The following is a 12,570-nucleotide window of genomic DNA, read 5'->3' on the forward strand; positions in this document are numbered from 1 at the left end:
TCTTCAAGAGGCTGAGGCAGGAGTATTCCTTGAGCCCAAGAACTGAAGTCTAGTGTGGACAACATAGCAAGATGCCAGTCTCTTAAAAAAAAGGCCGGCGCTGTGGCTCATGCCTGTAATCCCAGCACTTGGGAGGCGGAGGCAGGTGGATCATGAGGTCAGGAGATGGAGACCATCCTGGCCAACATGGTGAAATCCCGTCTCTACTAAAAATACAAAAATTAGCTGGGCATGGTGGCACCTGCCTGTAATCCCAGATGCTCAGGAGGCTGAGGCAGGAGAATCGTTTGAACCTGGGAGGCAGAGGTTGCAGTGAGCCGAGATCATGCCACTGCACTCCAGCCTGGGGGACAGAGCAAGACTCTCTCTCAAAAAAAAAAAAAAAGATGGTGGCACCTGCCTGTAATCCCAGATGCTCAGGAGGCTGAGGCAGGAGAATCGTTTGAACCTGGAAGGCAGAGGTTGCAGTGAGCCAGGATCATGCCACTGCACTCCAGCCTGGGGAACAGAGCAAGACTCTCTCTCAAAAAAAAAAAAAAGATGTATTTTACATACTTTTTTTTGAGATAGGGTCTCACTTTGTCACCACAATTTTGTCTATTTTATTTCTATAATATTTATTTATTTATTGAGACAGATATTTCAGTCTCACCCAGGCTGGAGTGCAGTGGCACAAACACAGCTTGCTGCAGCCTAACCTTCTAAACTCAAGCAGTCCTCTCACCTCAGTCCCCTGAATAGAGATAACTATAGGCAGGTGCCACCATACACAGCTAATTTTTTTGCTTTTTTTTTTTTTTTTTGTAGAGATGGGGTTTCACCATTTGCCCAGGTTAGTCTTGAACTCCTGAGCTCAAATGATCTGCCTTCCTTGGCCTCCAAAAGTGCTGGGATTATAAGCTTGAGCCACTGTGTCCAGCCTACATGCTATTTATTTATTTATTCATTTCGAGATGGAGTTTCAGTCTTGTTGCCCAGGCTGGAGTGCAATGGCGCGATCTTGGCTCACTGCAACCTCCACCTTCTGGGTTCAAGCCATTCTCCTGCCTCAGCCTCCCAAGTAGCTGGGATTACAGGCGTGAGCCACCATGACTGGCCAATTGTGTGTGGTTTTTTATTTGTTTTGAGACAGAGTCTTGCCATGTTGCCCAGGTTAGAGGTGCAGTGGCGTGATCTCAGCTCACTGCAACCTCCATCTCCCGGGTTCAAGTGATTCTCCTGCCTCAGCGCCCTTAGTAGCTGGGATTACAAGCACATGCCACAATGACTGGCTAATTTTTGTATTTTTAGTAGAGATGGAGTTTTTCTGTGTTGGCCAGGCTGGTCTCAAACTCCTGACCTCAGATGATCCACCCACCTTGGCCTCCCAAAGTGCTGGTTTTACAGGCATGAACTACTGCTCCCAGCCCTAATTTTGTATTTTTAGTAGAGACGGGGTTTCACAATGTTTGTCAGGCTGGTGTCAAACTCTTGACCTCAGGTGATCCACCTGTGTCAGCCTCCCAAAGTACTGGGATTACAGGCCTGAGTCACCATGCCTGGCACAACCTACATAGTTTAAATATACCCATTTAGAGTGTACAGCTAAGTGGTTTTTAGTAAATTCAAAAAGTTGAACAATGATCACCATCTTAATTTTAGAACTTTAAAATTACTCCTAAAAAGAAAAATTCCTTGTGATTCTGTTCATATATTTTAGTGGTATGAATTTTATAGATCTTGTGACATTTTCAGAGTGAACCTAGCACTGTGAGTTATGAAGGCATATAAGACACAGTCCTTGATTTCAAGTAGCTGATAGACTAATAGGGAAGAGAAGGAAATATAAATATTTTTATGACAGTTGTTTCAAGTTTCACACCAGTGATACAAGCTAAATATTACAGTTATGCTGAGGAATTGAAGAATCATCTGTGCTTTGAATGGTGAGAACAGGCCTTATGGAAGTAGGGAGATGGAATCTCCTAAGCAGAGAAGATGTGGAATTATATCATTCTTTGTATAGGCACTTTTCAGTTTATAATAAACAGTTTCCTTTTGCCCACTGAGAATTATGCATACTTTTATACACATATTTTATCAACAGAGATCTACCTTGATTAAGAAAATTATGGTCTGCAACATTTAATGGGCATACCACAGTATAAGCATGACAAAATAAATAGCTTGTAATTTAATGATTATATGGAGATCTCTACTGCTTGTTATTTAGTTGATTTATATTACAAGGGAAAGTCAAAGTTTTCTGTACTCTTGTCATCTAATGTAGGGTACTTTTTAATTCCCACACCGTTATTCTAGCCTCTGTAACTCCTCCTTTCTCTTTCCTTAGCATTCTGGCATGCGTGTAATTGTAGTAGGCCATTACCCAGAATTATGTGCCGTGTGTGACAATCTGCAGAGATAGGATATTACAACACTATCATTTCATGGCCCACAGAAAAGAAAGTCATTCTTCAATTTTTATGATATCTTGATTTCTATTTTAAAAAGCCTTTAAAAATCAGTGTTTGGATTTTTATGGTATTATATCCCAGAGAAATGATCTTCTATTGAATATAAGTACAGACTAGTATCATATGGATTCTAATGTTTCCTGTAGGTGACTGAAATGACCTAATCCCCTCTTTCTCATTGCTTTTGAAATTGAAAACGATTTTGACGATGTTTTTAGGACAGGGGTTCTAAAAAAAAGCAGGCAAATAGATTACTTGAGTATATCAAGGAAAACGTGCATACAATGGAGATGCTACTTGGGTTGATTTTCTAGAGTAGGAACAGATCTGTGAGCTCTAGCTGTGCATTTTTGTGACTCTCCTTTTGACTACTGTCAGAACCACTAACTTCAACCATGCAATGGAATCAACCTGACTGACTCAGGGTGAGAGAGTCCTAGTAAAGTAATGACCTAAGATTGGAAACCCACATAACAGTTTCAGTCTTTTTTATTCTGAAAATCATAATTTATCTATTTTATGTCTGTATTATTATTATTATTATTATTATTATTTATTTTTTTTTTTTTTGAGGTGGAGTTTTGCTCTTGTTACCCAGGCTGGAGTGCAATGGCGCGACCTCGGCTCACTGCAGCCTCCGCCTCCTGGGTTCAGGCAATTCTCCTGCCTCAGCCTTCTGAGTAGCTGGGATTACAGGCACGCGCCGCCATGCCCAGCTAATTTTTAGTATTTTTAGTAGAGACAGGGTTTCACCATGTTGACCAGGATGGTCTCGATCTCTTGACCTCGTGATCCACCCGCCTCAGCCTCCCAAAGTGCTGGGATTACAGGCTTGAGCCACCGCGCCCGGCCTTATGTCTGTATTATTATTATTTTTTTTCTTTTTTTGAGATGGAGTTTCGCTCTTGTTACCCAGGCTGGAGTGCAATGGCGTGATCTTGGCTCACTGCAACCTCCGCCTCCTGGGTTCAGGCAATTCTCCTGCCTCAGCCTCCTGAGTAGCTGGGATTATAGGCACGTGCCACCATGCCCAGCTAATTTTTTTTTTGTATTTTTAGTAGAGATGGGGTTTCACCGCGTTGACCAGGATTGTCTCAATCTCTTGACCTCATGATCCATCCGCCTCGGCCTCCCAAAGTGCTGGGATTACAGGCTTGAGCCACCGCACCTGGCCTGTATTATTATTTTTTATTCTGTTTTTTTTTTTGGAGACTGAGTCTTGCTTTGTTGTCCAGGCTGGAGTGCAGTGGCATGATCTTGGCTCACTGCAACCTCTGCCTCCCAGGTTCAAGCAATTCTCTTGTCTCTGCCTCCCGAGTAGCTGGAATTATAGGCACACGCCACCATGCGCAGCTAGTTTTTATATTTTTAGTAGAGTTGGGGTTTCACAATGTTGGCCAGGCTGGTCTCGAACTCTTAAACCTCAGGTGATCCACACTCTTCGGCCTCACAAAGTGCTGGGATTACTGGTGTGAGTAACAGTGCCTAGCTTGTTATTTTTTGGTTATCTATTGAGACAGGTCTTACTCTATCACCCAGGCTGGAATGCAGTGGTGCAATCACAGCTCACTGCAGCCTTGACCTCGACCTCCCTGGGGTCAGGTGATCCTCCTACCTCAGCTTCCCAAGTACCTGGGACCACAGATGCATCACCACACCCGGCTAAGTTTTTAATATTTTTTTGAATAGAGAAAGGGTTTTGCCATGTTGCCCAGGCTAGTCTTGAACTCCTGGGCTCAAACGATCTGCCTACCTCTGCCTCCCAAAGTGCTAGGATTACTGGCATGAGCCACTGTGCCTGGCTTAAGTAATTTAAATAATACTATTTATTTTATTTAGATTGTTTTACAAGGACATGCAACAAGAGTAACTGCTAAATCTCAACAGAGTGGAGAGAAGGCATTTCGATGTGAATATGATGGATGTGGAAAATTATATACAACAGCTCATCATCTTAAGGTATATATAAAAGAAATGTTCCACCTAGTTATGAGAATACCTAGGATATTAAATACTAAGATCATATTTTTGTGTAATTCAAATGCCACTGATTTCTCCCACTTATCAAGATACTGACACTTGGTCACACTCATACACAGATACGTAAAAACCTGTGTAGACTTTAGAGACTGCCAGTTTTTGGAGGGCCTGGACTATGTTTTTTTCATCTCTGTATCCCTGATGTCCAGCATACTACCTGGCACATAGTAGGTACTCTACGTATTTGAATATATGTTGTCAAGTGTGAAATTTATATAATTATATTTGAGATATGTGTGTAATCACACATTTCTGTTAATTCTCTGAAATCTAGCAAAAGTTGGTATTAATTTGTCTTTTATATAGTTGGGCTAAGGCTGGGCCTGGTGGCTCGGGCCTGTAATCCCAGCACTTTGGGAGGCCAAGGCGGGTGGATCACCTGAGGTCAAGAGTTCAAGACCAGCCTGGCCAACATGGTGAAACCCCATCTCTACTAAAAATACAAAAATTAGCTGGGCATAGTGGCAGGTGCCTGTAATCCCAGCTACTCTAGAGGCTGAGACAGGAGAGGCGGAAGTTGCAGTGAATTGAGATTGTGCCACTGTACTCTAGCCTGGGCAACAAAGAGGAAAACTCTATCTCAAAACAAAATAAATTTTAAAAATTAATATTTAGGCTAAGTATTTTTATTTTACTTGCTGTTATACATAACAGAACATATCATGACTCAATAATAGCTAAGATTTGTTTTTTTGGGGTTTTTTTTGAGAAGGAGTCCTGCTCTGTCACTCAGGCTGGAGATCAGTGCCACCATCTTGGCTCACTGCAACCTTTGCCCTCCAGGTTCAAGCGATTCTCCTGCCTCAGCCTCCTGAGTTAGCTGGGATTATAGACACGCACCATCAGGCCCAGCTCATTTTTGTATTTTTAGTAGAGACAAGGTTTCGCCATGTTGGCCAGGCTGGTCTTGAACTCCTGACCTTTGTGATCCACCCACTTCAGCCTCCCAAAGTGCTGGGATTACAGGCGTGAGCCACCGTGCTTGGCAAAGAGTTGTTAAATAACTTTCAATGTGTCAGGAAGTGTGTGCTTAGCATATTTGGATTAGTGGCCCTAGGGCCCATCTTCACTATTTATCAATAACCTTGGCATGTTAGTTGACCTTAGTACCTGATTTTCCTCATGTATGAAATTAGATTCTAAGAGTTAATCTCCCTCTCAGAAGTTTATATGGTATACATAAAGTACTAAAGAGAGTGGCCTGATATAGTAAATGTTTAGTAAATGTTAGCCATTGTCATTGTTACTCATTTGTCACGGCAACCCTCTATGGTTGATACTATTGTGTCCCCACTTTTTAGAGAGACCTTCAGGCTTAGAGAAGGCAAGCTCCATGACCACACCACTAGGCAGCTGGTGGATCCTTGCCTCAGATCCAGGCCCCTCTAGCAGCAGCCTCCACACTTTTTTTTTTTTTTTTTTTGAGACGGAGTTTTGCTCTTGTTACCCAGGCTGGAGTGCAATGGCGCCATCTCGGCTCACCACAACCTCCGCCCCGGGTTCAAGCAATCCTCCTGCCTCAGCCTCCCGAGTAGCTGGAACTACAGGCACGCACCACCATGCCCAGCTAATTTTTGTATTTTTAGTAGAGATGGGTTTCGCCTCGTTGACCAGGATGGTCTCGATCTCTTGACCTCATGATCCACCCGCCTTGGCCTCCCAAAGTGCTGGGATTATAGGCGTGAGCCACCGCGCCCGGCCCCAGCCTCCACACTTTTTTTTTTTTGAGACGGAGTTTTTGCTCTTGTTACCCAGGCTGGAGTGCAATGGTGCGATCTCGGCTCACCACAACCTCTGCCTCCTGGGTTCAAGCAGTTCTCCTGCCTCAGCCTCCTGAGTAGCTGGGATTACAGGCATGCGCTACCATGCCCAGCTAATGTTTTGTATGTTTAGTAGAGATGGGGTTTCACCATGTTGACCAGTATGGTCTCGATCTCTTGACCTTGTGATCCACCCGCCTCGGCCTCCCAAAGTGCTGGGATTGCAGGCTTGAGCCACCACGCCTGGCAAGCCTCCACACTTTTAACCTTACATTGTGTAGCCTCTCCCAGCCCCCTGCTTCTGGTTTCTCATCATGTGCATGTTTTATGCAAATACCTTTGATCACTTTAGAAAGCTCAGACCTCGAACATTGCTGTTCCCTACTTAAAATATTAGCAAGTAACTCTTAATATTTATATTTGGGTCTGTATTGAGAACCATTGGACTACCGTTTTTGTGAAGGTTTTTTTTTTTTTTTTGTAGGTTGTTTTTCTTTTTTTTTTTTTTGAGACGAAGTCTCAAACTTTCACCCAGGCTGGAGTACAATGGCATGATCTCAGCTCACTGCAACCTCCACCTCCCAGGTTCAAGCAATTCTCCTGCCTCAGCCTCCTGAGAAGCTGGGATTACAGGTGCCTGCCACCACACCTGGCTGATTTTTTGTATTTTTAGTAGAGACAGGGTTTCACTATGTTGGCCAGGCTGCTCTTGAACTCCTGACCCCATGATCCGCATGCCTCAGCTTCCCAAAGTGCTGGGATTACAGGCGTGAGCCACTGCATCATGCCTTTTTTTTTTTTTTTTTTTTTTTAAATAACGCATACAACAAAATCATTTAGCAGTGTGGGAAAAAATAGGTCTCTGTTGCAACCATCTTCCTGTGGAATACTTAAAGGAAATAGAATTATGCCTGCATTTTAATCACAGGTCCATGAGAGGTCACACACAGGAGATCGGCCTTATCAGTGTGAGCATGCAGGCTGTGGGAAGGCATTTGCAACAGGTAAAAATATGAATTTTGTTCTTTTCATGGTTCCAATTAGGGGTCAAGTAGAAACTGCCGAGTGGAAGGAACTAATCTTTTGGCTGTGTCTGAATCTGTAGAAGCACATGATCAGTTTTTCAGTCTCTCTCATAACTGCCTTTTGTCCTGTTTACTCTACATCCCTCTTTGTTCTTTTCTCCACTGACCTGTCTCTGCCTGCTGTGTTTTTTTCTCTCTCTCTCTTTTTTTTTTTTTTGGGAGACATTTTCACTCTTTCACTCACATTGGAGTGCAGTGGCAGGATCTTGGCTCACTGTACACACCACCTCCCAGGTTCAAGCAATTCTAGTGCCACAGTCTCCTGAGTAGCTGGGTTAATATTTTTTTATTTTTAGTAGAGGTGGTATTTTGCTATGTTAGCCAGGCTGGTCTCAAACTCCTGGTCTCAAGTGATCCATCCGCCTCAGCCTACCAAAGTGCTGGAATTACAGGTGTGAGCTACCACACACCCAACCAGCCTGCTATGTTTGTTACTTTTCACTTCACATTCTGTTTATATTTGGCGGGAAAATAAAAGCCAAACTTTTTTGTTCATTTGTTTTTTTGTATTTTAGATGGTATTTCACTCTTGTCGCCCAGTCTAGGGTGCAGTGATGCAATCTTGACTCACCACAATCTCTGCTTCCCAGACTCAGGCGATTCTCCTGCTTCAGCCTCCAGAGTAGCCGGGATTACAGGCATGCGCCACCATACCCAACTAATTTTTTTATTTTTGGTAGAGTTGGTTTTACTCCTTGGTCAGGCTGGTCTCAAACTCCCGACCTCAGGTGATCCATCTGCCACAGCCTCCCAAAGTGCTCGGATTACAGGCATGAGCCACTGCACCCAGCCAAAAGCTAAGCTTTAAAGGCTGCTGTAGACTCTAACATTAGGACAGACCTAAGTAGTGGGATGGGGCCTCTCCAGAGATGCATCCAGTGGGGCCAGGACTGGGGCCGGGACTGGCACCAGGCCTCCCGATTTCCATTCTTCATTCCATGTCTTGATTCCACTTTGAGCCTTTGGAGTATGAGAACATCTAATAAAATTGAGGCACTTTAAAAAAAGAAACACACAACCTCTTCTAGACAGAGATGAAACTGTTCAATTTTCAGCATGGCAGTCCTGAGCTATGATACATTTTTACTTTTTTTTTTTTTTGAGATGAAGTCTTACTTTGTTGCCCAGGCTGGAGTGCAATTGCGTCATCTCGGCTCACTCAAACCTCCACCTCCTGGGTTCAAGCGATTCTCCTCTCTCAGTCTCCCGAGTAGCCAGGACAACAGGCGCACGCCACCGTACCTGGATAATTTTTTGTATTTTTAGTAGAGATGGGTTTCACCATGTTGGCCAGGCTGGTCTCAAACACCTGACTTCAGGTGATCTGCCCGCCTCTGCCTCCCAAAGTGCCAGGGTTACAGGTGTGAGCCACCACACCCAGCCCTTTAGAACATTTTAAGTATTCTGTGTATATGCCTAATATTTTATACTTGGTATTGACTGTATTTTTCAGTAGCTTAATCTCAATGTGTATGTTTAGAGGAGTATTGTGTAATTAAATGTCTTTTAATTTTTTTTTAAAGGTTATGGATTAAAAAGTCATGTCAGAACTCATACAGGAGAAAAGCCATATCGGTGTTCAGAAGATAATTGTACTAAATCTTTCAAAACTTCAGGAGATCTACAGAAACATATCAGAACTCATACAGGTACTAGTAGAAACAGAGTGTCATATTTAGGCCAGAAATTCTTAATCTGCAGGGAGGGGACTTGAGGAAGGAGTCTCTGGAAGAGTTTCAGGGAATCACTATCAATGGCTTTTCTTAAACCTCTGAAATTCCATATGACTTGCTGTTTGTGCGTGTCTGCTGTTTTTCAGGATGAGGGCCCAATAGCTCTGTTAGATTCTCAAAGGGTCCATGTCCCAGAAAAGATTAACAATGTCTCTAGACCACCAGCTCTCTCAGATTTTAGGAGCTGTCTAGGCAACAAGCTTATTTACTTAGGATTACACATCTAATTAGTAGCCAAGCTGAGATAGAACCTAAGGCATTCAATTGTTTCTCCTTTATTAAGCAGCTACTAAAGAAAGTGTGTGAACCCCAATAGCGCCACAGATGAAAAGGCTCATTTCTTTTTGTGATCATTTCTTCTTCTCTTTAAATTTTATCTTCTTTTCCTAAATAATACTTAATTATTTTCTCCCTATCTCCTCTCCTCCTTATACTTGATTACTTGTGGAATTGGTATTAGTAAGGTAAATATTTGCTTTGGATTGGAGCTAGAAAAAGTTCAGAAGCTGTTGATAAGAGATGCTCTTATAAGCTGTTGACTAAATATTACAGTATAAGATAATTTAATTTGGGATTTTAGTATAGATGTTTTAAACATGGTATAATAACTGTATCCCCATGTGCAGAAATAGCTGAAAAAGTTTAGCTAATTTCCATGTAGGATTCTTGAAGCTGTTAATGTTTAAGCTGCAACTCAAGTATGACCCCAAATTGACTTTACAACATTCAGGAACAGAGCTGTAGGTCTCTGCTTCCATCTCATTCATGCACTTTTTATTTATTGTTTCATAGGCAAGTATTTCCAAGCCCCTGTAAATTCTGTTTGGATTTGCAAATAAAACCAACTTGTTATATAAAAGTTACATAAAACCAAATAGTCTAATATTATAAATACTGATTTTAAAATGTCAGGATTGTGATTTCTTTCTTAGTATTCATTTGTCAAACCACATGTTCATATAACAGCTTTAAAATCATGATATTTTCATTGGTATAGTGTTGGATTGAGTAAGGAGCATAGGGACTTCTGTAACAACACAGAAGATTTCAGTGCAAAAACAAAACATGATGTTACAGAATCAGAATAGTAACACAATGAAAATTATCCTAGAATAGTTGATTCCCTATCATAGCATGTCAGAGCTGGGAATACTTTAGAGGTCATCCAGATACAAAAGAAGAGACTTGCCCAAAATAAACTTTTTGTTCTTCTTAGGCTGACATAGTGAATAAAACTTACTAAAGATGGGATCAAAGATTCCTGCTCATTTTAAAATGATTTCGTACTTAATAGGAAGAAATCTTTTGGAATGGTTCCACCAATAGGGAAATCATAATTTCATTTGACAAAAAGAAAAATAAACTAGTCAGGTGTGGTGGCATATGCCTGTGGTCTGAGCTACCCACGAGGCTAGGATGGGAGGATTGCTTGAGGGCAGGAGTTCGAGGCTGCAGTGTGTAACCATCGTGCCTGTGAAGAGCCACTGCATTCCAGCCTGAGCAACATAGTGAGGCTCCGTGTCAAAAAATTTAACAAACTTACTATATATGGATAAATATCTGTATCTGTCTACATAGAGAGAGGTTTTTTTTCCTTCCTCAGAGCTTGTTTGCGTAATTTGAGCTCATCCTAGAAAAGGGTACATGGGAATTAAAAGCAAAGGCTACTTCTTGCTTGACAGTTTAAAGACCTTTCGTGTTCCAAGATTGTATAAAGCAAATATGAAGGAAAGGAACATAGTAGGTAAAGCAGGTTTTTTGTTTGTTTGTTTGTTTTGAGACAGTGTCTTACTTCGATGCCTAGACTGGTGTACAGTGGCGCAATCACAGCTCACTATTGCCTCAACTTCTTGGGCTCAGGTGATCCCTGCCCCCCATCTCACCCTGTGGAGTAGCTGGGACTACCAGTGTGCACCACACTCCTGGCTAATTTTTTGTAGAGCTGGGGTTTTGCCATGTTGCCCTGGCTGGTGTTGAACTCCTGGGCTCAGTGAGCCACATGCCTTACCTCTCAAAGTGCTGGGAATACAGGCATGCACTACTGTACCTGGCCAGACATTTTCATAAACTTAGATTATGAGAGGAGGAGGAGTATGTCCAGCAGGTATTTTTGACACATATTATATGCTAGGCCCTAGATTTTCTTTTTTTTTTTTTCTTTTGGTTCAATAAGAAGTATTTGTTGAATGTATTATTTCCTAATACAGTTAATGTTAGGCATTATCTTGCTGAATATTAGTTAAAACACCATTTTTTTTCCTTAAGATAAGAGTCTCATTCTGTCACGCAGGTTGGAGTGCAGTGGCACGATCTTGGCTCGCTGCAACCTCCGCCTCCCGGGTTCAAGCAGTTCTCCTGCCTCAGCCTCCCAAGTAATTGGGATTATAGGTGTGTGCTACCATGCCTGGCTAATTTTTTGTATTTTTAGTAGAGACAGGTTTTCACCATGTTGGCCAGGCTGGTCAAAACACCGTTTGTTGTTGTTGTTGTTGTTTTGGAGATGGAGTCTCACTCTGTTGCCCACGCTGGAGTGCTGTGGTGCAATGTCAGCTCACTGCAACCTCCTTCTCCGGGGTTCAAGCGATTCTTCTGCCTCAGCCTCCTGAGTAGCTGGGATTACAGATATGCACCACCATGCCCGGCTAATTTTTATATTATTAGTAGAGATAGTGTTTCACCATGTTGGTCAGGATGGTTTCGAACTCCTGACCTTGTGATTTGCCCGTCTTGGCCTCTCAAAGTGCTGGGATTATAGGCATGAGCCACTATGCCTGGCTGCAAAACACCATATTTTTTTTTTTTTTTTTTGAGACGGAGTTTCGCTCTTGTTACCCAGGCTGGAGTGCAATGGCGCGATTTCGGCTCACCGCAACCTCCGCCTCCTGGGTTCAGGCAATTCTCCTGCCTCAGCCTCCTGAGTAGCTGGGATTACAGGCACGCACCACCATGCCCAGCTAATTTTTTGTATTTTTAGTAGAGACGGGGTTTCACCATGTTGACCAGGTTGGTCTCGATCTCTCGACCTTGTGATCCACCCGCCTCAGCCTCCCAAAGTGCTAGGATTACAGGCTTGAGCCACCGTGCCCGGCCAAAACACCATATTTTTAAAGAGCAAAAATTATTTTCCTTCAAGATATTGTAGAATAAATCAAGTAGGAGATAAGCTTTTAGGGAACCATGTTCTTGACTGTATTTTTCTTGTGTATTTCCTATGTTTTCTTCTTGCTGTTTATAGCTCATTTTTTGCCTACCTGGTTGATTCTGTCTTGGAGAGTCATGTAATCAGTGATTAGTTTTGAATACCATTCCTGGTTTCTTATGTTAATTTAAGTTTGGAGTGAAAGATGCAGTTCCCCCCAAAAAAGAAATGCTCGAAAGGGAAGCTCAGCACAAGATGGCTAGAGTCTTGAGCATGATCTTAGGGGGGATTGGTGGATAAGAGGTTTCAGTCTTCTATATATTTTTGCACAATTTAATGTATTACCCTTTATGTTTT

The 12,570-nt window shown here is 42.4% G+C and overlaps 1 protein-coding gene across 8 annotated transcripts in view; it reads left to right on the plus strand.

Moving 5' to 3' along the window:
- ZNF143 (zinc finger protein 143) overlaps window positions 1–12,570 on the plus strand; it is an 88,298-nt gene that overhangs the window by 38,448 nt on the left and 37,280 nt on the right. For 7 of the 8 annotated variants that reach the window (XM_039471120.2, XM_074401077.1, XM_039471121.2 and 4 more), the window contains 3 exons: window positions 4,296–4,415; window positions 7,185–7,260; window positions 8,865–8,990. In XM_039471120.2, the coding sequence (XP_039327054.1) occupies window positions 4,296–4,415; window positions 7,185–7,260; window positions 8,865–8,990 (322 nt within the window). The remainder of the gene's footprint in view (window positions 1–4,295; window positions 4,416–7,184; window positions 7,261–8,864; window positions 8,991–12,570) is intronic. The other variant, XM_074401076.1, reaches the window with a different exon arrangement.

The sequence above is a fragment of the Saimiri boliviensis genome, chromosome 6, assembly GCF_048565385.1.
Source record: "Saimiri boliviensis isolate mSaiBol1 chromosome 6, mSaiBol1.pri, whole genome shotgun sequence".
NCBI lineage: Eukaryota > Metazoa > Chordata > Mammalia > Primates > Cebidae > Saimiri > Saimiri boliviensis.